The sequence below is a fragment of the Selaginella moellendorffii genome, unplaced genomic scaffold (assembly GCF_000143415.4).
Source record: "Selaginella moellendorffii unplaced genomic scaffold, v1.0 SELMOscaffold_69, whole genome shotgun sequence".
NCBI lineage: Eukaryota > Viridiplantae > Streptophyta > Lycopodiopsida > Selaginellales > Selaginellaceae > Selaginella > Selaginella moellendorffii.
This window is the reverse complement of record NW_003314330.1, coordinates 305,654-331,746: the sequence shown is the minus strand read 5'-3', so window position 1 is coordinate 331,746 and position 26,093 is coordinate 305,654. Positions and strand designations below refer to the sequence as shown.

The 26,093-nt window shown below is 39.1% G+C and overlaps 2 protein-coding genes across 2 annotated transcripts; one reads left to right on the top strand and one right to left on the bottom strand.

Moving 5' to 3' along the window:
• Positions 1-3,275: 3,275 nt before the first annotated feature.
• LOC9653405 ((E)-2-epi-beta-caryophyllene synthase-like) lies at positions 3,276-3,734 on the bottom strand. Its single transcript, XM_024659528.1, has one exon. The coding sequence runs from the start codon at positions 3,732-3,734 to the stop codon at positions 3,276-3,278; it is 459 nt and encodes a 152-aa protein (XP_024515296.1).
• A 17,106-nt stretch (positions 3,735-20,840) lies between these two features.
• Positions 20,841-21,755, top strand: LOC9653404 (ferredoxin--NADP reductase, embryo isozyme, chloroplastic). Its single transcript, XM_002985663.1, has one exon. It carries the CDS (start codon positions 20,841-20,843, stop codon positions 21,753-21,755), a length of 915 nt encoding a protein of 304 aa, XP_002985709.1.
• Positions 21,756-26,093: the final 4,338 nt, after the last annotated feature.

Genomic DNA, 26,093 nt, shown 5'->3' with positions numbered 1-26,093 from the left:
ACACTATTATGAGCATTGTTAAAGTCATTAACATCATCTTTTCTCTAGTTTGAGGACAACAAGTGGGCATTTGCATATTTAAAAAAGCTATTGATAACTTTTCCAATTTTGGCATATTTTAACTATATTTGATTTTTTATTTTGTATGTGAATAATTATGATATTGATCTTAGGGTGTATTAATGCAAAAAAGCACAAGTATATCTGTATAAAAAACCAAAGAAAATGACACAAAAAACAATTTATAAAGGTTCAAATATAAAAAGAAATAAAATGCACCCTTTTTCAATCAATTAAGGGTTTTGGGGTATTTAAGGTTAAATATCCTTAGCTTTGAATAGTACTAGGTGCAATAGGCCACTGACCAGAGATGCCATCCACATGGTTGAATCAAGTGCTCTTTACAGATATTCTTACATATTAAAACAAAAAAGCGTTGTGCTAACATTGATGCATGGATCAAAGTTTCCCATCACCTCAACCAATATGAATATAAAAATATTCATATTCAAGCCTAAAAACCTTAGTTTATATATAGTAACAAATGGTTTGGATTGAAACTAATTTAATGGCTATAAATATCCTGATAATAAAACCTCAAAAGAGTAAATGTTTTATTGTGTATTTTTTCTGTGGTTTTATTCATGGGGTTTCCAGTGCATGTTGTTGGACATATGTTGGACATAGTCAGCTGTTTGAAAATTTGAGGACTTACCTGTCACAGTAGATTAAGAATTTTATTTCACTGTGAATTAGAGCATGTTAGAACTCAGCTGAACATTCAGTAGTGTAGGAGGTCTTGGGTTCAATCCCCGGCCTGTCCAGATCATCTTCCAACATGGTACACACGCATGTTGCCTATCAATACTAATAGACGCACTTCCTTTCCTTTCCTGCTCGTGAGATGCGCAGAAGAAACTCATTGTACATGAAGTCCACTGCATAGCTGTCCAGGTCCAGCAGCTCGAGATTCTCCATCACGTCCTTCTTGAACTGGTGGCGGCTTCAAGCTAGACGGCATTACCATGCGTTGGATTGTCACTTACCAGTTTCAGCGCCGGCGATCAGATCTCCTGTTTAATATCCTTATTCTATACCGACTTGGATTCCTGCCGTAGGTGTTGTAGAGATTTTGGAGAGCTTGTGCTTATTACCTGTATCGATGGAGAGAAAACATGGCGAGCGATCGACGATGGGGAGATTTGCAAGAAACGAATGAGAAGCTCTCCGAAATATCTGTAGAGGAGCTCGCGATCTGTCGAGATATCAAGCAATCTACATTGTCGACAAAAATCTCTTGCTCACAGCTGCGCGCAAAATGTAGTGAAGTATCGCACAGAGAAGATCTACAAGAATCGAGGAGAATAGAAGGCCTTCTGGCGGAATATTCTGGGCAGCTGGATTGCTCCTCGCTGCCATCCAGGACACAACATTCCGAACATTCATTCCTTTTAGATCACGGATAGAAAAGAAAGAAATTCTTGTGGACTATATGACATGAATTTTTTTTGTTTTTGATAACATTGCGGAGGTGGTCAATCGCAAGAGGCAAAATGCTGCCGATATTCTGCTTGAAGCTGCAGAGGAAAACTGTCTTTAGTGAACAAGAATCCTTTGTCATGTTTGAGGAGGTGATGTCGACCTTTAAAAGTCTCATGGATCCCCCACTGTTGCTTGCTACATGATTTGCCTGAAAACTATCTGGATTCTTTGGTGGAGGACGCCTCTTAGTCAGAGGCAGTATGTGTGAGTTCTACATGGATCTTCATAGCCCGTTGCATCAGTAACTTCCGATATCCTAGTAAAATTCAAAGGGAATGCTACAAGGGTAGAAGGCAAATCAAACTAACTCCAAACGCCAAGACATCTTTCATCTCACTTAGTAGCTACCTTGCTACAAAGTTTGATTCTAACAGCTCACAAGTTATAAAATCTTAAAGGCTGCCACCAACCTGTGATTTGTCAAAAAGATTAATAATCTGAAATTTTTTGCTCCTCTTGTGCTATTTGGAAGTGCCATTGACACATTGTTTGACAGGGCTGGTCGGTAGTTACTCACAAGATGCCAATTCACACAGCACCACACGAAAAAGAAAGCCACAGAGAGGCTATATGATCAACAATCAAAAGAAGAAATCCACCTATTTATTTTCTCACAAAGTTTTCATGAGGTGTCCAGGACGTGAGGCGGGTTCGTAGGCAAGATCGAGGTTTTTTTCATTTTGATTTGAGTGCTGATGCCGAGAGCTTTGCAACGGGATTGAGAGTTTGAGGCTTCAAGCATTGTTCAGAATCGATTCCAGATCGATTCCAGCTTCCATTCTTGATGAGTTTTCCAGTCTAAAGACAAGTAAACCACTCCACTTCTTTTCTTCTTTTTCTCTGTCTCCTCTGTCTCTAGCATAAGTTCGCCTATCCTAAATAAATTCAGGATGGCATTCAAAGGAAATGCTACAAGGGATGAAGAATCAATCAAGCTTGTACTCTAGCCAATCTTTCAGTCAAGACATCTACTATCTCACTAAACACAAGTGTTACATAGGAGAAACATTAAATTACTGCTGCATTAGGAAAACTTTACTGGTACTTACTGAGATCACTCCAATGCCCGAGCGCTATTGCTGTGTCGAGGCCGAGAAGTCCTGCCCGTTCAAGTGAATGGCGAGGCTGAGATCAGGGAGATGGTCGAGGGCCGAGAAGGCAGTCAGTTTTTCTGGAACTTAAATAACACTGTCTACTTTGAAACAAGACGCTATTTGGCGTGAGCTAAGGACCACTATTCTCGTTGATTAGTCTTATGTGAAAACCCACTTCTTATGGCAGTGAGCAAGTCCCCGGAGACACATTTGCACGAAACCGCGATAGATGAGCCTACGTTCACTAAACCCCGTTTCTCCTTTTATTTAATTAATTCCAGTTTATTATAGAACACAATACATTTCCCAAAGACATAAAATCAAATCGTGATAAATGGATGATTGCCGCATTTGGATCCCAATGGCAAGATGAGGGTGGCTTCTGGATGTAGAAACCAGGTTCCTTGGAATGGTTCACCATTCAGCAGCGGATTGTCAAGTCCATGGTACCGTCCTGTGACATATGACCAGCGAAGATTTCCAGATGCCACACAAGGGTACCATGTTGCATACTCCACCAGATCTTTGTCCCCAGTTTCCTCGCCCAGCTTAATCAGCTTCTGTTGGAGTTGCAAGATCTCGGCTTCGGTCTCCTGGATCATTTCGCATACCTTGTCCACAGTCGCTTGAAAGCTTGCATTATCCGGGCTGTGGCAAAAGATGACACAGAGATAGTTGTGACATCACTTCCTCAAACATGGCGTGGCTAGGATGCTTCTCCTTCTCTTTTTCACTTAAGAAATAGCTTCCCTCAGCGACTTCAAGAAGAATATCAATAGCTTTTTTTCCCTCTTGCTCACTAAAATTCTCGGCAATGTCATCTAAAACAAACATAGTCCATGTATGCTTTGATGAAAGCTCCGCTTTGCTGCTCTCCCCTCTTGGAATAATCATTGGGCTATACAAGCTATGTCTTCCCTGAAGAGCTTTCTTTCTCTCATATGGATCAGTGATACTCAACATTCTAAGAGCCCATGCATCAGTATCTTTGGATATCCTAGTAAAATCAGGATGGCATTCGAAGGGAATGCTACAAGGGATGAATGGCAAATCGAACTTGCAAACTCTTGACAATTTTTCAGCCAAAACATCTTCCATCTCTCAGCTACAAAAGTGATGAATGAACCTTCTTTGAAGTTCTTTATATATTGGAAAAAAAAACATTATCACCTTAAAAAGGAATAAGAAAAATCAATTGGTTGGCTGGACATGTTCATATTGATTAGCTAGGGGAACACCGTGTCGATAAAGTAGACCTTGTCCTTGAGATACTGATCGAAATTCCCCCACAGCACCGCAAGGTAGAATGACACATCTAAAATGGAATTGTCTGCCCGTTCGTGATGCCCATTCATGACATATAACCAATTTGGTCCCATTGGTCCATTGGGCTCCACATGTTGAGATTGAATCGTACATATGTCCAACTCAACTGGTTAGATACGGACAGTTTAAGTTCTTTCATAATATAGTATAAATATGTAATAGTGCATAGTTCCTTTTGATCTTAACAATGAACTCTTGCCTTACCAATGAACTATTCAATGGTACAATTTCAAGTTTAGAATCATGAGGGACAAATCCAAGGTCTATTCTGTGAGGAGAGCGTGCTGAACGGGTGTTTTTCGAAATTGATATCAAAATCCAATTTGCTCTACATGTTCATTGACCTCTAGAGATTACTATTCCATTCTGGGAAGGCCAAAGCTATGGAGTTCTCTCCCCTGGCGAGAATCAAAGAGGCCAGGCGCGCCATCCATACCATTTGCACTCCCTTGCGTCTTCCGGCTATGGCGACGATCTGAGGAGCGCGAGGTTATGCTGAAGAGAGTGATCGGTGTTGATCCGCAAACTGGGGAGGAAGAGCCGGGCGTTTGTAGTAATTTCTTGTACGATTGTAAGCCCTTGATGCGACAGTAACCCGAGTAGATCTTCAAGGAGGCAGCCTGCAAGGACATGAGGAAGTGGTGTTCGAAGAGGTTGCAAGGCGGATGGGAGAAGGTTGGTGAGACAAAATTGCGAAACTGAAGAAAAACTGACAGTGGCATGTGGAGGACCACTAGATCACACAAAGTCGATTGAAGGAGAAAGTATCGAAGTGCAAAGACTTTAACTTCAAATATGCACAAGGTGTGGCATCTGGATAAGATCGGCAAGGATGGACTTTTAACAAGCAGTTGGCTGCCTTCATCAGTGTCCTGGACCATGTTTTTAAGAGGTGAAAGGCCTCTATAGTTACCTGGCTCAAGAATGAAAGTTCTGAGCTTCTATTTATCGATCCAGTCCACATGGTTGAGCATCACTAGACTCAAAAGCGCCCACCATGAGTAGCAGACATGACTGCAAGTCTGTACATTCTGCTCAAATATATCTTATTAAATATCTAGCTGCTGAGATAGTAATAGCTCCAACATAGCATTAGCTGCTCTCAAAGTTTCTATAGCATGCAATTCTCCTATGCGTCCAAAACAGAAGTTCTTACAGCTCACATAATCTCAGCTTTCTCAAGCCTAACCTAATTGCAGCCCCATATAGTGAGTTTTCTTTCCTTCCCCTTGTTTTGTGTGCTACACAGATTGTGGACATATGTCATGGTGGTGTTACAAGGATTTGCACATTTCAAAGTATGGCATGTAGATGATAAATGTGTTCTGGTTCCTTAAATTCACCAGTAGTGCTTATTTGTGATTTTGGGGAATGGTTAAAATTTTTAACTTAATAGTTCTAAGTTTATTTGTAACCCTTATATAGGTTATTAAATTTAGAGCATTTTTAAATACATACATTAATATTAGATTTTGATAGCCATTAGATTGGTTTTAATCCAAACCTTGCACAAATGACTTCTTCTCATATGACACAATTGGTTGATAACATCCAGAGAGGAGGTAAAGGAGGAAATCCTAAAGCTATGGCAGAAGTGGATAGTGCAAGGGGTGAATACGGAATAGATGGTGCATAACATAGTGAAATTCTAGAAGCTCCCCATATATAAAAAAGTGAAAATCACATTATGGTTAGTTGCCAACAACAGACTCCTGGTCAAATAGTGGTTCTAAGATGATGCAAGTCATAAATGCAAGGAGTGTGGTGAGACTAAAATGGTCAGCCACGCATTGTAGAAGTGTGATGTAGCAAAAGAAGTGTGGCAGCAAATCCTCAAGGTAGGGAAGGACTTAGGCACCACACAGGAATTTGAGGCTTGCAATAGGGATGTGATTCACTAGTTTGAGGGAGCAAGAGGCCTTGCAACACATCAAATGCAAGAGATGACATGGTTGGGGGATCCAAGTCCATTAGGATGAGACTAGCGTGGAGATAGGGGTCCCTGTGTGGGAGGCTTTGGGCCATGCTAGATGGGTGGTATGGCATGTGATAGGCCTTATGAGAAGCATGCAATTGGGGCTCATTTTGACAGGGTCCAAGTCTAAGTATTAGTGGTGATGGCAGAGTGGTGGAGACTCATGCTAGTGGCAGTTAGGCTACACCATGCCATCCTCTGGAACAAGGAGAAGCTAATGAGGCTTGAGGAGTGGTAGAAAGTTTAGCTACCATATTTTGGTGATGGAGATAAGAAAGAGATTTGCTAAAGATGGTGCCCCCTAGAGTTGATCCTGTAGTTTATATGAAAGGGGATTTGGATTTGGTATGGCAAAGGCAATTGCAACTATTTCTACTTTAGGCTTAGAGTCACTTTGGACAAGGGAGAGTTTCACTAGGTAACTCCATTATAAGGCAGCACACCCAGTGTTTGTGCTAGTCCCTATGGGATATTGGCAAATGTATATACATGTTTTATCAATTTAGTCTTCACTCTAATATATAAGCTAAGGTTTTCATGCTAATCAAATATGCATATTTATGTATCCATGCACTCATATTGGTGAAGATGAAAGGCATTTTTTATTTTATCTCAAGAGTGATTGAATTTGTATAGATTTAACTTTTACATTGTCTAGATCTTTATTACTTTTGTAGATTTTTCCATTTTTTCTTTTACTTTTCATTTATCTTCATGGTAGAGTAGTAGCCTCCTCCTCCTCTGACTTTAAAGCAGCAATTGGTGCAATTTTTTAATACTATACAATTGTGCATACATTGTGATGTCCGCAATATGTTGAATTGATTACAAGAAGTTAGTTTAAAGCTAAAGCGATCAAAGTGTATATTTGGGTCTAAAGACTATATTTCTTATGAAGGTTAGTATGTTGATCCTCATAAATTTATAGTTGTTCTAAAGTTCCCTACTCCAAAATATATGAATGATATGAAGTGTTTCCTAGGTAATGTATAATATTTTGATTATTTTATTGATTATATTTTTTATTATATTACACCATTATGAGTGTTTCTAAAGTCATCAATATCATTTTTCATTTGGTTTATGGATTGCAAGCAGGTATTTATGGATCTGAAAGAGATATTAAAGACTCCTTCAATTATAGCATCCTAACTACATGAGATTTGCCTGGAGAGTTAAGCATAGTCTAAAGATCCACATTATAAGTAGATCAATGGCTTTGTAACCTTTCATAATCCTGAAGCACTTGATGGCCCCCACAAACATCTTGATCGGCAAAATTTATTATAAAGATTTACAAAAGCTATTGTTCATTATAATTATTATATATCATGAAAACACTTGACTTTTTATTTTGCATATGGATGATTTTAATATTAGTATTAGGAGTGTGTTGACACAAGAAAACACAAGTGTTCCTAGTCAACATCATTCTATTGTATATATCAATTATACATTATAGTTAGTAAAAGTGAACTATACTCCACAATAGAGAATGAGTGTCTAGTAGTAGTTTGGGCTTTAAAAAAGCATTTGTATAGGTTTTAGACATTACTATAAAGTGATGATATTGCAATTATTTCATTATTGAAACAGAAGAATTTGGTTAGTTATATAGCTTAGTGGGTTTTAAAACTTTAAATATATGATTTTAAAGTTATTTATTACCCAAGGAATTCTATATTTAATGTTAAGGTGTAGCACACATGGTTTTGACCCTTTATCCTATGGTGATTTACCATAGGATAACACCATGAAGCGGAACTTAAACCCTCTTTGTGCCACGTGATAGATGCCACATGTCATATGCCATGTGTCCAAAGGAACGTGGTGTGGAACCCAAGGTTCAAGGCCTTGGGCCACTGAACGAAGGAACGATGCCAAACTCCCAAGCATGGAGCCAAGGAATGATGGAATTGGACTATGGAGCAACTCCTGAACATACAGCCCAAAGAGTGAAGGGACAAGAGCCCGAAGCGACTTGGAACAGTCCTAGAGTAACTAACATCTCAATGCTAAGACCAACATGCAAAACGAAGCCAAACAGAGTTTGGCGCTATTTTGGCATACTAGTGGCCTAATGCAAGGACATAGGTACTCCACCAGCTAATATGGAATGGAACTTGGGCTTAGACCCAAGCTAGACGCAAAACAAGGACAGGCACGCAAATGGGAGTTAGACTATGTCTCAAGTTGGTCGGCTATGCCCGACCTACCCACTATCCCTACTATACATTTGGAACCCCCCACAGCCCCCCCTCCCCCCGCCCCCCATTCTGTAGATGTGCCAAATGAGCAAATCTGGACACTTTCCATAAATAGCATTTAGGACCAAATTGAGATTAACACAAAGGGCATGATAGTTGTGATCCTGTAGCTATCATGTAGCAATATTGAGGGACTAATCTCAATATGCGAGGGTTCTTGTCAAGCCAGTGCAAGACAGAGCAAAAGAGAACTAACAAGCCGGGCCAAGTATGCTTAGCTAAATAGACACTTAAAAATTCCTTCCTTATGCTCATCCGGCCAAGTACAGATGCAAAATCCAATTTACTAACACTTGAACAAGAATAAAGGGAACTAGCAATATTGATCTTCTACCATCGTGGCAATAAGGTAAGAGTGTCCATAAGGACTAGGTGACAGGTAATTTTCGATACTCGAAATCACATTAGCGACACTCTCCCCCCCTAGGGAAAATCAACATCCTCGTCGATGCATACTCGAGTCTAAAATACCGCCAAGGAAACAACTCCAGAAAAAGTTCACAGTACTCACACTATATGAAAAATGCACCAACTTAAATGAGTTAGGGGTAATCTCTTTGTCTAACGCGGATGCGCTACCAACTCAGACACCTTCTGGCCATCACTGACAAGGAAATGACCAACGGAGTCAGCCACCCTTGCTGCTCTGGGTGTCACCCAGCTACAAAAGTGTGATATGCCCCTGCCTGTAGGGACATAGAGAGAGAAGCTAGAGGCTTGAGCAAAGAAACCAAACCCATCAGTAAGGTTTAGATAGACTACTGTAAACAAGCAGTTAGAGTTGTTTACACGGTCACGCCCTTTAACAGAATAAGGAACATTAACAAAGAGGCGGGTTATGTGACCAGTTGACAGTAGCTACCCCATGACTAAAGATTTCAACATGCATACAAAGTGTCGAAGCCAATCTGCATATACTGGCCCAAGTTCAAACATTAATAGATGGACAATATCAATGTCATAGACAATGATATCTTAGAGTCTTAATTATCAGTGAATATATCTTAGATTAGAACACAAAAGTATTCCAAGTAAGTTATCATTCGATAAACTAGTAGTAAAGTATAGGAACCACCAAGATCATCATAAGTGGTAAACATAGGAATCACCATCCAAAAAAATTCAATAACAAGTATATCATCAAGGAAACTCAATGATAAAACTTAACTACCGAAGATTGCAGACAGTATGCCAAACAACTTACGAAAGATAACTCAAAGAACACAAAGTATCATCGATTGGCAAGCAAAATGCTCGTGAATGTATCACCCAAAGGAAATAACATCCTAATCTATCAGAACTAACACAAACAATGATCAACATAACAGAATAAATATTGCAAGACTAATAAACATAGCATTCATGCCAACCATTGCACGAGTTAATCTGAATAGATCCTTGTCAACAATACAAAGGAACTAGAGTTGCTCAAGCAAGCATCGGCAACATCCTTTCGATGTCTCCAACCCAAGAGACCAATCCAGAGCAAACCATAAAGAACATGTGGTATTGCGAAAAGCCAAAAACCATCAAAGAGAATAATTAACTATCATGGAAAATCATCAATCATCCCATCAAAAACAGATATGCAAAATCATTGTCGAAGAAGGAATCCACCATCTCGAAGAATGGCAAATCATTCTATATCAACAACAATCAAGCAAAACCTTTTGACAAGGATAATCAACTATCCTAGATGATAGTCAATCATCACCAATGATTGCTAGATGCAAAAGCCAACTTTAATATCAAAGTTAACAAGCCAAAATGCCTTCCTTAACAACTCCTAACAAATAAAACAATGAGCATAAAAATCAAAGAACCAAAAGCTCGAAGAAGCCTATAACCAAGTCTTGCCTAATAATGATCACAAGCCTTGCATGAACTAACTTCAATATCAAAGAAGAAATCATGGTGCAACCCACAATATCTCCCTCAACACATCCATAAGCCAGACTTCATAATGCTAAAGCTAATGAAGAGCGTGTCTGTATCAATCCAAAAGCTAAGCATAATAAAACCATGCTCAACAAGTGATCACCAAATGATCCTCCATGAATCCATCTATAGCAAGACATAACTCACTTCATAACAAGCACAAGAAGGATCATCAATGATTGATATATCCCAACTCAAATCCAATAAGGATTCAAACATTTCAATATCAATCACTAACTCTTCATCTCGTAAAGTTAGTGTTGTCCACGATTAAATCACTTTTCAAGGAAAAGTTAAAACTCATCCTCTACTAAACAATCTTGTCTAGAACACAACTAACTGAACTTGCCATTTAGTTTATTTGAACGTCAAAACAATTGCTAACTAACAATGCGCGAATGTTAATAACACAAAGTTACAACCAAATCATCAACACTATCTCTATCAAAACTAATGAAACTCAATATCAATCCTAAGGATAAACATCTCATCTCACTTGAATCTCAACATTAATAATATCAATGACAAGTCATCACTTCAATGCCATCAACACCATAACAAAGCTAGAAGAAAGCAAGAGTGAATCACCACTCAAAACTCTTTAACAACTAAGCTAACCAAGGTCGAAGATACTTTACTCAGTATCCAAGACCAATTCTTCAGCAAAACTTAGTTATAGATAACACTTCTTCAAGGAGTGAATCACCACATCCAAGACTCCATGAAATCCAACACTACAGATTAAACGTATTTAGATGATATCAACAAAAGTAGAGTCAACATACCAACATGGAAAACCCATGAAAGTTTAACAATACAATCCTCCACAACACCATCCGATAAAATAAGCCTATCACTGCTAAATCTTCATCAAGCGAAGCAAGTGTCAAACAGTTCTCGACGAAGTTTACAAGCAATCATTAGTCGCAAAGCAACTAACCATCACTTTTTCAACTTGCTTTCATGAGACCCAAACACTAAACTCACGTCATCGAGTCATACACTTGTCCAACATGAACGTGATACCTCTGGTATGAGATAAAAGTTCATAGACAAGCACAAACCAAATGACCACTCGAATCCAACTCAACCGTGATAAGCTCACTAACACATTTAGTCAATAGCTCTGAGCATGCCTTGAAAAGGCTAGCTATGCATGATCAACACTTAGTCGAAACTAAAGTGAAGACCATGAGATGGACTCATATCAGTACACAACCTCCACATAGACAAAGCTATAGTACGGGTACCAACATCTCAACTTCAAACAACTAAGTTGGACATCACTATCCTCAGCTAAGGTGTAGGGCCATCAAGACCAAGTCAAGATCAATGAGAGCTCACTACTCTCATAGAGTCTTAACAAAATGCAAGGTGCAACCTACCACCTAGCACAATGCTACAAAAGAAAGGCACAAGGGTCACCTTTCTAGAAAAGTGTAATGGCCACTTTTCTACACCAACTCCAAACTCTATCCAACTTGATTGCCTTAGCCCCAAAAATCAATATCCTGTTCGGGCCGCATCATACAAACTACCTACTAAGGTCTAAGCCAACCGAAGTTAACTTTAACCCCTTCACTAGTTTGTACTAACTTATGAAAACGGAATATTTTTCGGACAAAGTGATCAACAAATCAGCCATTGGAAAAGTCTAAGAAAATTTGTGGAAAAATTTCTAATCCTAGAGAAAGAATGACTCTCAGTCTAGGAATACAAACTTCCAAGACTCAACCAACTTCCTTCTACTAACAACTTCACATAGGTTCACCTCAACACAAATTTTCATGACCCATAATATGCTTAAGCCTCGAACATATTTTTGTCTATACTTCCGATATCCAACTCCGACATCCGCAAAAATGCAAAGTGAATATCTAAAGCTTGATCACGAAGACCACATCTTTGGATATCCATATTGCACTAACACTCTTCTTCAATCACCTTCAAAAATCCAATATGAAGCCAAAACATTAACAATAAAAATGACATAGAAAATCAAGCTCTAAGGAAAATTCCTCATCACTCAAATCAACAATGCCACTTCCACTAACACAAGTACTAGCAATATCAATGCCTTAATTACACACCTTTTCCATCCAATAATCTACTCCAAGTGCTAACAAATAAACCAACAAGCCATAGCAAATGAATGCTACAACCCTTTTCCAACACCTCAATGGGCAAACTCAAGGAACTAAGGAACGAACTTAAGCTTAGCATAATGGACCACTATCGAGAATCCAGTCAAAGCTACTACAATGCTACTTTGTGTAAGTAGACTAGCTTCACCATCAACCACTTTGGGGTTGATCATCATTTGACCAAGCAACTTTGTAAACACATTCCTCATTATCACATGGATATGATACAAAATCACAATGACTTGATCATCAATTAAGCAACACCACGAGCAATGCCAATGTCATTACTACAAAGGTTTATGTGAGTATCAAGTGCCAACTCAATTCGACAAAATGTAACATAAATGCCACACTCCACCGATAGAGACTTACATCATTGAACACCACTAACTTTTGTTCACAACATGGACAAGCTCATGTTACTCTCTATCCGACCAAACTCAACACTAATCCAACACCAAGCCACTCAAGGAGCAATAGCAAGGTTTCCCAGAAAAGAATTGAGCATTGCAACCCAAGTCTTTCAATAACAAACCTAGACAAAATAGTATAGCGCTTCACTACTATCCATTCCACAACTCACCATTGTAAGACCATCATTTCCAACATACATCAAGATAGGGACTCTTGATTGCATGATGTGAATACGAGTAATGAGTCACCCTTCGTTGCAAACCACCTCTCCAAAAGAGAAGATGATTTACATGTTTGATCCTTCGTCCCTAACGACTCTCTTTTCGGTCTCATCTTTGACTAAACCTCAAGCTTGCTTTCGCACTGCCTTCAGTCCAATTCAAGAAAAGTTTATGAGAGAGCACGGCAATGTTTACTTGAACTAATAGACTAATCCCTATAGTCTTGATTGATCCACTTATAATCATGCCTAGGAAGGATCCACTAGTGCTGTGCTAAATAGCTATGGACCAGTCTATTTGCCACTCATAGCAAACCCAGGGAGGTTTGCTTTCACCCACGGTACAAGGAACAACTCATGGAACCACCAATAGGCTAACATTAATCCTGCCAACTCAAAGTGTAACCTTGAGTTGCTAATGAGCCTCACTCACGAGCCCAAGCACAAACTCGTGTGAACAGAACACCTCAAATCCATCCTATGAGCCCAAGAGCAAACTCACATCATAAGGTACAACAAGGTAACAATATCCATACCCAAGGAACCAATTGCGAAGCCTTTGCACCCAAACGTGTACCCACTCGGATAATTGTTTTCATCTTTGTGTATGCAACGAGACTAGTTGCCCAATCTCATTGGATAGTACTTGCCAAGACTCATTCTCTGATACCAAATGTAGTGCACGTGGTTTTGACCCTTTATCCTATAGTGATTTACCATAGGATAACACCACTAAGTGGAACCTAAACCCTCTTTGTGCCACGTGACAGATGCCACGTGTCACATGCCACGTGTCCAAAGGAATATGGTGTGGAACCCGAGGTTCAAGGCCTTGGGCCACTAAACGAAGGAACAGTGCCAAACTCCCAAGCATGGAGCCAAGGAGTGACGGAATTGGACTATGGAGCAACTCTCGAACATACAGCCCAAAGAGTGAAGGGACAGGAGCCCGGAGTGACTTGGATTAGTCCTAAAGTAACTAACATCCCAATGCCAGGACCAGCACGCAAAATGGAGCCAAACAAAGTCTAGTGTTATTTCGGCATACTAGTGGCCTAATGCAAGGACATGGGTACTCCACCAGCTAGCATGGAATGGAACTTAGGCTTAGACCCAAGAAGACAGGCACACAAACGGGAGCTAGACTATGCTTCAGGTTGGTCAGCCATGCCCAACCTACCCACTATCCCTACTATACATTTGGAACCCCCCACAGCCACCCCGCACCCCCCCCCCCCACCCTTAAGAAACACATGCTTTGGGTTTTCACCGCAAGCCTCCCTTAGTATCAGGAGTTAGTCTCTAGGACAAGCTTGAAACTTACTAAATATGGAATGTCCTTAGATTGCAAATTTGGACACAGGACGAACACCATTGTGTTCAGGACAATCTCTACATTCCGTAGATGTGCCAAATAAGCAAATCTGGACATTTTCCATAAATAGCATTTAGGACCGAATTGAGACTAACACAAAGGGCATGATAGCAAGGAGACACGGTAAGCTATCATATAGCAATATTGAGGGATTAATCTCAATACGCAAGGGTTTTTGTCAAGCCAGTGCAAGATAGAGCAAAAGATGCTCAGCTAAATAGACACTTAGGAATTCCTTCCTTATGCTCATCCGACCAAGTACAGATGCAAAGTCTAATTTACTAACACTTGAACAAAAGGGGCTAATAAAGGGAACCAGCAATACCAACCTCCTACCATCGTGGTAGTAAGGTAAGAGTGTCCATAAGGACTAGGCGACAGATAACTTTTGATACCCGAAGTCACATTCGCGACATAAGGCCTTTTCTTAAACTATTTTCCCTTTTCCTATTTTTAATGAATTTGTTATTCTAAAATCTTTGGATTTTTTAAGTGAAGATTCCATACCATTTGTAGTTAATATACTTAATGTTTAGTGTCCATAAAATGCATAGTAAAATTTACCTTTTCTTAATGAGGTTTGTAAATCTCAAATGGTTAAGCCCTAAATCTGAATGTTGTTTCATCATTTACTGATAACGTATTGTTTTGGAATTTACATTCTTAATATTGCATTGAGGATGACTTTATTTATTTTTTAGGGATTGATCTTAATGACCATTTACGACTAATGGTGCCTATTCCATGCTTTCCCTATATCTATCATAATTCTCCTATTTTAAGTGGTTATATAGGACATTGTTGTGTGATTGAGAAATTGCATAGATCTTTCTATTGGCCGAAGATGTGATATAATGTTATCCAATATTTGTATAGCTATGTTTAATGCCAAGCTCACAATACTCACCCTCATATTACAGAAAGATAATTAGATTAAATTGCAGCTTCTTGTTTATTTGAGTTTGTGGCATTTTATTTCATGGGGTTGTTTCCATGGTTAATTGTTAGTAATGAATATGTTATTATTGCTTTTGACTATTTGACTCGTTAGGTGGAAGTTAGTACTCTTATTAGTATGTATGCAATTACTATTAGATACTTTCTCCTCAATCAGGTGATGTTCTAACATTTTTGTCCAGAGCGGATTCTCTTAAATAATAGTCTTGCATATATAGATAAGGTGTTTTGTTTTTTAATGTCTCAATTGGGGATATGCCACACTTTCACAATAGCTTATTATCCATAGACAGATGGTTTAGTGCAACAGTTTGTTTGGACCTTTAAATTTGTAAAGTATATAAATCTTTAACATTCGAATTAAGATGGTTATTTGCTATCTATTTGGTATGCATATGTTATAAGGGTACAAGGTTTTGTCAATGCTTCACTATATAAACTCTTATATTGCCATGATCTAATATTGTTAACGAAGTTAAATCACTATTGCATATTAGGTCTTGATATCAGTATTTGATAAGCATTCTTCCACTGGTTTGAGTAGTCTAAAAAGTACTATACTAGCTGGTAAAGTACCTATATCTTCACATTATGCCATTGATATACTGAAATAGTGTTAGGCTCCGTTTGGCACCATTTTGCATACTAGTTTTAGCATTGAGATGCTGGATGCTCTAGGATTATTCCAACATCATTCTATGTTCTTGTTCCTTTGCTCCTTGGGTTAACGCTCAAAAGTCGCTCTATGATTTAGTTTCTTCACTCTCTGGTTGCAAACTTGAGAGTTTAGCTCTATTCCTTCATTTTTAACATTCGAATTAAGATGGTTATTTGCTATCTATTTGGTATGCATATATTATAAGGGTACAAAGTTTTGTCAGTGTTTCACTATATAAACTTTTATATTGCCATGAGCTGATATTGTTAACAAAGTTAAATCATGGTTGCATACTAGATCTTGAGATCAATATTTGATAAGTATTATTCCACTGGTTTGAGCAATCTAAAAAACACTTGAGCTTTGTATGTAGTGTATATGGCTTTCACCCTTTATCTTATGGTGAATTACCATAGAACAACCACGAAGTAGAACCTAAACCTTCCATGTGCCACCTATCACATGCCATATGTCCAAGAACAATAGAGTGAAACCCAAATTTCAAGGCCTTAGGCTACTGAATGAAGGAATAGAGCTAAACTCTCAAACTTGCAACTAAAGAGTGAAGAAATTGAAGCACAAAGTGACTTTTGAGCGTTCAACCCAAAAAGTGAAAGAAAAAGAGTAGAGAATGATGTTGAAATAATTCTAGAGCATCTAGCATCTCAATGCCAGAATTAGCATGCAAAATGGTGCCAAATAGAGCCTAGCATTATTTCAGCATACCAATGGCATAACGCGAAGATATAGGTACTCATCCTAGAAAGTCCAAATTCAAAAATTTATAAACTTGCATTTGTTAGTGTTAGGAACCCTTATGGTATTGAGTTTAGTCCCTCAACAATTGCTAGGTGATAATTTACCATGTCTACCAAAACACTTTTGCTATCATGCCCTTTGTGTTGGTTCCATTCTAGTCCCATTAGCTATTTATGGAAAGTGTCTAAATTTATTAATTGAGCATATCTATGGAATGTAGAGATTATCCTGAACATAATGGTATTAGTCTCATATCCAAATTCACAATTTAGCATAATTTGATATTTAATAAGTTTCAAGTTTGTCTCAAAGACTAACTCTTGGTACTAAGGGTAAAAACCCAAATAGGCATTCTTTTGGGTGGGGGGGTTCTAAATATATAATAAGGATACTAAGTAGGTTAGGTGTGGTTGACCAACTTAAGGCATAGTCTATCTCTTGTTTGTATATTTGTCCTTATTTTACATTTGGCTTAAATTTAAGCCTAAATTTTGTACTATACTAGTTGGTAGCATCCAACCCCAAATATCCTAAAACCTTTAACCGATTGAAAAAAGAGATGCACTCTTATTCATAAGCCTTCTCCCTTTATATTTGAATTTATATGGGTCATCTCTCAAGTTATTCTCTTTAGTTGTTTATAAAGTTAATATATGAGTTTTTTGTATTGGGTTGAGTATATTTAGTAAGAAACACATATAAGTTCCTACCTTATGTTTATTCGGCATAAGTACAAACATGATGACCAATTTCTCAACTAGCTTGAGTGGAGATTGAAAAATAATCTAGCAATACCAACTTCCTGCTGTCGTGGCAGTAAAGAAAGGACATCTAAAAGGACTTATTGATAAATAACTTTCGTTACCCTGTAGTCATATTTATAATAGTGTACAAGTGGACTAATTGTGGAGCCTACTAAACACTTAGGCTGAATACAAGTGGGACAATAATGACAATACAATTCCTATCATTATCTATATATAAAATACAAAGTGGATGATTTGGTGTTAGTTCATTTTTTCAATCATATGGTATATAATTTGTATAAAGGGCTTTTGCTTAGTGGAAGGGATTGTATCGAGTGTTGTAACAAGTTGAATCACAAGTTTATTGACTTTGATTAAGAACTCGGGAACTTATGAATAACATCTTGAATAATCTAAACTTTTGCAGTTCTATCGATATTATCATTGGCACCACTATGAATAATAAGATTCCCATTGCAACTAACTTCCTTTGATACTAATGTTAAGATCCAGCATTAAAAGATAAAATCTAGTCTCCCTAAATTATACTACACCTCTTTTTAAAGTTCCTCACCCTCAAAAGCTCTAAAGTTTTTTTCCTTACCCTAACATGCTTTGATATACCCTTGAATTTCACTTTGACCCACGTTGACCACGTGGTCAAAACTGGTGCTTAACACTCCCTCACAATGCAATCACAATTCCACTGCCCAATCGATGTTTACAAGGCCAAGGATTGCAGATTGAATGATTCCTACCGTGATTGTGCTTATGGTGGCAATAGTTTATATATAGTAGCAGTGGTCAAGGGATGGATCTGTGTGGTATGAAACACTGCCATTGACAAAGGTGCCTCCACATTTTGAAGCTGAAATGGCAAGCATAGAAAAAGTGAAGTATGGAGTAAGAAAAAAAAATAAAAATAAAAATTGATAGCCAACAAAAATAAATATAAAAGTAGAAACTTTTATGGTTTCATCCAGCTTCAAATTGGAGGCCTTCAATGTGTTAGACTGATGTGATGACCAACTACACCACAAAACCATTAGTGCTAAATATTTGCTAATTAACTTTACATAAAGGAGTGAGAATCTTTTGCTTCCAGTATGAGCTCAGTGACTCTTCCTTGTCGCTCTTAAGGCCTTGGTTTTCTTCCTTCCAGAACAATATCACGCAATTCAATGAAGCTATCAGGAAGGCTGAATCGGTCTGAAGATATTGGAAGAACCAAAGACTGCCGGAGTGCAAACGAAGGTCCATGTAGATAGTTCTTCGTGTTTTCTTTCATTTCTTATGCTCGCTTGTAAGGAGAACGAGCACTTACCATCTACGAGGTACTTGCCTTGAATGGCTGCTTGCCGTCTGTGTGTGATCCTGCGTTCACAGTGAAGCAAACCAAGGAACCAATAAGCATTCAAACTTACAACACTTCGATTTCTTGTTGCCAACACGTTCTTCGTATAGACGATGCAGGTAGATATCCGTTCGTTATAGTTCATGCTTAAGTGTTGATCTCGAGAAAGCATTACAGCAAGGAAATGCAACTTCCCTGACGGTAAAACTTATAATGCTCCTGGCAAGGCAACATCGACAGCAAAAAAAAAAAAACACTTCTAAGATATATGTGCGTTGATTTTTGTTTTGAGCGCTTCTGTGCTTGTACGGGAAACATGAATTATATCAGTCGCATACAAAGGTTGGTCTTTCGGCCAATTCGTTCACATTCTATCTTCTGTTGAAGTGCCTCGGAAGGGTGGAAGGCTCAAGGCAGCTTTAAAAGTCTTCAACGAAGCTTATACAAGCACTTGCGCCTTTTTTATTGGAGCCTCTGCAACAGCTCGCGTCCTGCTGGAAGAGAACTTCGAAGCTGGTTAACAAAATTTTTGCGCAGGCTGAGAGAGCATACAAGGAAATGAAGAGCAAGAATTTGAAAGTCAATGCCTTACCATTTATCAGCCTGATCAGTGTTATCTCTCACAGCTCGACAATACTCCTGGAAAGCCAAAGTATCCCAAGCACCACACGCTCGGCCACACGCTTGCAATGAGAACTATGCGCGCTCTGCGATTGCCAGTGATGTGTCTCAATACGCTTGCTATGCTGACGCTCACAACACGATGCTGTACAAAGATGGGTGAGAAATGCCGATCCATTCTCAGTGACGGAAGCAGGGGTAGAAGATAACGACCCATCGAATGGCTCGGAAGAAACCGACGAGGAAGAGAAGGCTGGAGGAGAAGCGAGCGAAACAACAAGAGGCGGTGACGCTCAAAGTGATGTTACGGACGATGAAGCAGTGATGATAGTCGAGGCATAGGTTCTGTGAAAAAGTTGGCTAGTCAGTTGTTTGATAATCCGAGGATTTACCTTTCACGGTAGCTTGAGAACTTTGTCTTCGCTGTGAAAGCACGCCAAAAAAAGTCAGTGCTACACACGCATGAATACCTGTCAGTACGAGAACTTCGAATTGAACCGAAAGACTTAGTCGAACAAAAATGCCGTGTTGCCACTAAAAGAACATTGGCGTGAATCACTCTTGAGCATATTCATCAAAGAAACTTACCTTGGTTTACTCGCTCCAAGGCGATGAATTGTCATTCCCCAGATACGCAGAGCAAACGTCGTAGAGGCGCTTCCTTTGCTGCTCGTTGAGATCGTTGTCGCGCAGGAGGAACTCACTGTACACACGCTCCACGAAGTCCACTCCATAGCTGTCCAGGTCCGGCAGCTCGAGATTTTCCATCACGTCCTTCTTGAACTTCATGTAAGTGGTGGCGGCATCTGGTCACAGAAACTTTTCAAGTTAGACGGCATTACCATGCGTTGGATTCTCACGACTTACCAGTTTCAGCGTCGGCCCTCTGGAGTGGCTGAGCATCGATCGTCGTTGCCACTTCGATCTTCTGGCGATCCAGTGCTAAAACGAGACGATCACTTCCAAGATGAGATCTCCTGCTTAATATTGTTACTCGGATCTACTATACCCGCATTGTGACGCTGGACCTTGACCTTGTTGAGGAGATTCCTGCCATAGGACGTGTAGAAATTTCGGAGAGCTTGTGCTTATTACCTGTATCGATGGAGAGAAAACATGGCGAGCGATCGACCGGCGATGGGGAAATCTGCAAGAAACGAATGAAAACTCTCCGAAATATCTGTAGAGAAGCTCGCGATCTGTCGAGATATCAAGAAATCTACCTCGTTGACAGGAAATCTCTTGCTCACAGCTGCGAGAAAGCAAAATATAGCACAGAGATGAGAAGTATCGCAAAGAGAAGATCTGCAGCAGAGAAGATCTACAGGAATCGATACTCGACCTAGCAGAATGAAGCGCCCGTCCCCTTTCTCCCTTCCCTTTTTGATAAACCCTATCTTTTGAGCGGGACGATTTAAAATATAAGAGCTAGGTCTAAAACTCTAGGTCAATGTCTCGGCTACTAAAGTTACTGGAGCGTGGTAACAAACCACCATTCCATCTCTACACATCGCAATTGCCATACACTGCCACGGTCAGCTCTATTCAGCGACTGACTAGAGACGGTCAAGTGTCCCACATCGTCATTGACCACGGCGGTAATGTTCCATTCTGGGAAGGCCAGAGCTATGGAATTCTTCCCCCTGGCGAGAATTCAAAGAGGCCAGGAACACGCCATCCATACCATTTGTACTCCATTGCTTCTTCTAGGTATGGCGACGATCTCAGCGGGAGGAGCGCGAGCTTGTGCGTGAAGAGAGCGATCTATGTTGATCCTCAAACCGGGGAGGAAGATCCGAGCAAGAAGGGCGTTTGCAGTAACTTCTTGTGCGATTGCAAGCCCGGTGACAAGGTCGATCTCGTTGGTCCGTTTGGGAAATTGATGCTATTGAATGAGAGTAACCCGAGTGATTCTCATATCATGGTTGCCACTGGGACGGGAGTGGCTCCATTCCGGGGATTCTTGCAGAGATTGCTCGAGGACAAGATGCGTCCTCGCAAGTTTGAGGGATCGGCCTGGCTTTTCATGGGAGCTCCAACAGCTGGTAGACTGCTATATAATGAAGAGTTTGAGAGATATGCGAGAGATCTCCCTTGGAGCTTTAGATATGACACTGCTTTGAGCAGGGAAAGCTGCAACAAGAGGGGTGGGAGATTTTACGTGCAAGACAGAATGGAGGAGCATGGAGAAGAGATCTTCAAGCTTCTGGATGGAGGCAGCCATATCTACTTTTGCGGCCGCAAAGACATGCTGGTGGGAGTGGAAGCGGTGTTCGAAGAGGTTGCAAGGCGGATGGGAGAAGATTGGCGTGGCAAACTTGCGAAACTGAAGAAAAACCGACAGTGGCATGTGGAGGTCTACTAGATCACAAAGGTTACCATGAAGTTCACGTTGCAATCGATACAAAGTGCGAAGACTTTATCATTTACCAAATATGAACGAGGTGTGGCGTCCGGATAAGATCGGAAAGGACGGGGCTTTTCACAAGCGGTTGAATCAAAACGGGACACAGTCAGTGGCCACCGTCTTCAGTGTCCTGGCTCAAATCCACATGTTTTTAAGAGGTGAAATTTAAATGCGTCTACAGTGAAAGTGTATTGGCACTCGAGAATGAAAGTTTTGAGCTTCTGTTTATCGATCCAGTCCACACGGTCGAAGCATCACTAGACTCGAAAGCACCCACCGCGAGTAGCAGACCTTAAGAATTCGCATTTTAGAAAGGACCAGGAAGATGCAAACTCATGACCGGACTTAACTTAATGGCGCTCGCAAAGCCACCAGCCCTTGTCAATGTGATGATGCGCACCGGCGATAGCAATAGCCCCAGCGCAGCAAAAGACTGCGTGGTCGCGGAAAACATTAGTCAAGAAAGAGCGCTCAATGTGTCTAAAAGTTTTCATAGCTCTGTCCAGCTCCTCCGGGAATGCTTCCAAAACGACCGTCGAAGTTCTTACGTAGTCGGCAGCTTTCTCGACGTTGATCACGTCCAAGCGCTTGAGAAGAGAAACGCAAACGACAAGCAGGAAAAATAAAACACAGAAAACCAAAAGCTCACCAATCAACCTCTCCCGATATCTTTCCTTGGACGTTGAAGCAAGTTCTGGAAAAAAGGAGCGAGAAGAATGTGAGGCGTTTCCACTAAAAATCCAGCTTAGCTCCAGAGAAAAGCAAGAGCAATCCAAGGATTTCTCACCACAAAATATTGTGCGCGATCGTCGTCTCGGACCGCGCTAGCAGCAACCTCGTGTCGATGCCGTCGCCGCCATCGCCCGGATCGCCTGCAATATTTGCGCGCTTGCCGGAAGGAGCCGAGCGGACAAAGAAATCGATTGCGCTGCTGCTGCGATCGTCGTCGTCGCTGGAGTCGGCTCCGCGAGGCGCTCAAGAGCTGGAAGACAATTCGGGCAGTGAAAATGACTAAATGGAAAGTATTTTTGCTCTTCAGGAACTGCATTGCAAGAGCCATCTTATAACTTTGGCATCATCGACGTCTTATCTATATCCCATCACAGCAATCCCCAATATGCTCCATTCATCCGAGGTGTTCCATAACCATTGAGTCAAAATCCTTCATCTGCGCCCTTTGATCTTTTGCTGAGATCTTATACCTTGCCTGCTAATCTAAGGTATAGCAGTAACTCCCCGTGTGGTGGGAGTATGTAGCACAGCAGTGAGTTTTCTCTTCCCTCCTCTCCTCTAACTCGTTTTGTGTGCTGCACAGGATTGTGGGCATATGGACCGAGGAAGGCTGGTGTTACAAAGGATTCACACATTTCAATGTAGTCTTTGCATGTAGATAAATCTGCTCTGGTTTCTCTGAATATTAATCACCTGCCAAATGGCACACACATGCACAAACATGTCAATAGCATATAGAATATTCTAAAATCTAGAGTTTGAGTTGTTTGGGTTTGCATTGGCGTTCGAGTGTGTTAATGTTAAGTATGAGTTTGCATTTAAGATGAAGTGTTGAGTTTCAACCATGAGTTGCATTTGAGTTGATTGTTAAGTTCTAGCATTTTAAGATTCTGGAGTTTGATTATATTTGAAATTCATGTAATGTAGTTAGTTACATACTCAACCTGTAAAGGAAACTTAAATCATTGTAATGCTAAAAATGAATATAGAATGGAAAATATTTGGTAGAATCTCCTATTTCTTTTACCCCTTGCCAAGATAGAGTACCCATGGCATAGCCATCACACACATGTGAATGGCATATGCTCAGTATACATAAATTTCCAATTGAAAACGTATATTCTAGCACATTCTGTTGGGGGAGTTCTTGACTAGAATATTCATTATAGAATAGTTGGACTACCACACTAGATTACATTCAGATTCAAGTTTGCAATACTTCAATAACCATTTCACTTTATATTTTTGTTAAGACTTCCTAATAGGAGATCCCAATAGATTCTTCCTGATGAATTTGTTTTGATTACATAGCATGATGTGGCAAGCCAAATTGGCCACACCAAACAGTCCTAATGAAATGAATCTTTAACAATACATTAGAATAAGAAAATTTCTTCTTCTCATTGGGAAAATCTTTAGATATCTCAAGGCTAAATTTGTTTTACTAATGGGATGGAAAAATGCCCATCATGATCCTTTTCTCTGTTATTCAAATTATTCCCTTTAATTGCTTACATTTTAAAGTCATTATTTAAGTAGCATAAATAGATAGTTTATTATATAGGATTATATAAAAGTAAAGAGCTTTCTCATAAGCCTAAGAACACAATTATAAATGTTTAAAAATAAGATTTACATAATTTTAATTTAGGTATATTGTTACTAGTTTAATGAGGTTTTTAAATGAGTTTAAAAAAGCTTTTTATATTTTTCTTTTATTTGATATTGTAGCACTAATTGCTAATTTCTCTTCAAAATCTATTTCATAATTTTTACTTGTATACAACAAATTTGAGTGTGTTATTTATGTTTTATATCAAAACTTCATTAAACTTTATGAAACTTCAAGAGGTATTTTTTGTAATTTTTCAGAATTTCAAGGGTTAAATAGTAATTTTCTTGTTAGACTGATAAACTTGGTTGCATTATTTCATACACCCAGAATTTAAATCTCTATGTATTAAATTAATTTTAATAGATATTAATTTAATTTTTAGCTCTGGCTAAGTTCTCGGTTGGCTTGGAATGATGCTAGTTTGGTTGAATCTAGCTGATCTTGTGATTGATAGATACTTTTTTTTTTAAACCATAAAATGAAGACACGTTCATTGATACAAATCATAGCAAGAACATCATCAAACATGCATTAGCAAGAGAATGGGAGGATAAGACCAATTTATTTGCTTTATTTTCTCTTCACTAGATATTGAATTAGGCTAATACATCTAATTTAATGTTTTTATTTTTATACTATATTGATATTATATTACATTTTTATCAACTAATATAATATTCAAATTTAATATGAATTTTTTCACCCAATAATTCAAGCATTAAATTAGATTAATGTGCTTTATATAATTTAATGTTATCATTTTTTTAGCATTAAAAGATAATATCAAGTGAGTGACCAACACAAGAGAGATGCATTGTTAAGGTAAGTAGTAGATATATAGTTTATAGCTAACTAAAAGCATGTAAAATCAAATTAAAAGGAGTTTAACAATTTCTCATGAAGTAGCTCATCAAACTCATCCCAGCCTAAGGGAGTCAATTGAAACTGTTTTTATTGATCTACAAAGCCATTAAGAAATATAACTCCACTCTAGATGCACTAACTACTATAGCTTGTTGCAAAAGGAATGGCATGAGTGAAATTTGGCATCATCAAGAAAGGTGTGTTCAAGGAGATTAAAAAGGTCCCCTCTTCAAAGCTAAATATGTAACTAATAAAAGTTGTTGAGAACAAGTGGTCTCTTAAGTATAACAAATAATGATCCACTGTTTGACAATGAAGAAGTAGATGATGGATGTAGTCTTCTTTGTGGGAAGATATCACTAGAAGAGTCCCAAGTTTTACAAGTCAAGCCAAGAAGAAATCTAAGTAGAGTGAAGTTCTTATAAACTATATACAATAAAGGAATGTGATGTACTTAAAGATGTGCATGCAAGAGGAAGAGAACAGGGTGAATCGATATGCTAAAATCATGGAAATTGAGTTGGAATTTGATGAAAATGGCTAATATGGGATTGATATCAAGTTTAGCAACTCTAGTAGCACTATGATAGTGATTTGTAGCATAACCTGTTTTAAGATGTTGCTTTTAGCATTGTGTTAAGTTGTGAAATAAAAGGAAATACAAGGAGGTGTGGATGGACTCACTCTAAGTTCTTTTTCTCTTGCTGTTTATAAAGCAATGTAAAAAAAAGCCAAGAGTTCAAGCATTAACTACTGTCAAGGAAGAGGAGGTTAACATTAGATAGTTTAGAGAATGAAGAGGATTACAACCAAGCTAAGGGACAGTCTTATATAAACAGAGTTATGTCACAATAGTAGTTCAACTTGCTAATTTGCACAATTGGTAATTGTGCTTGGCTGGCATGAAACTACCATGCATCTGAACGTAGTGCTCTCTCAATGGTGTAATTAACAATTTCTAGTTTAATGCTGGGATGGTGGTCAGGTCTAACAACTTGGTTCTAGTACTTTGATGATGAGTACTGGAGGAGATCTTTGGATGAGTGAAGTAGATATAACGCTCACTACCACATGGTGTCCTAAGT

Excerpts from the sequence above, each read along its gene's own strand:
- LOC9653405 (XM_024659528.1), bottom strand. The coding sequence starts at position 3,734 with ATGGAAGATGTTTTGGCTGAAAAATTGTCAAGAGTTTGCAAGTTCGAT.
- LOC9653404 (XM_002985663.1), top strand. The coding sequence starts at position 20,841 with ATGTCTCGGCTACTAAAGTTACTGGAGCGTGGTAACAAACCACCATTC.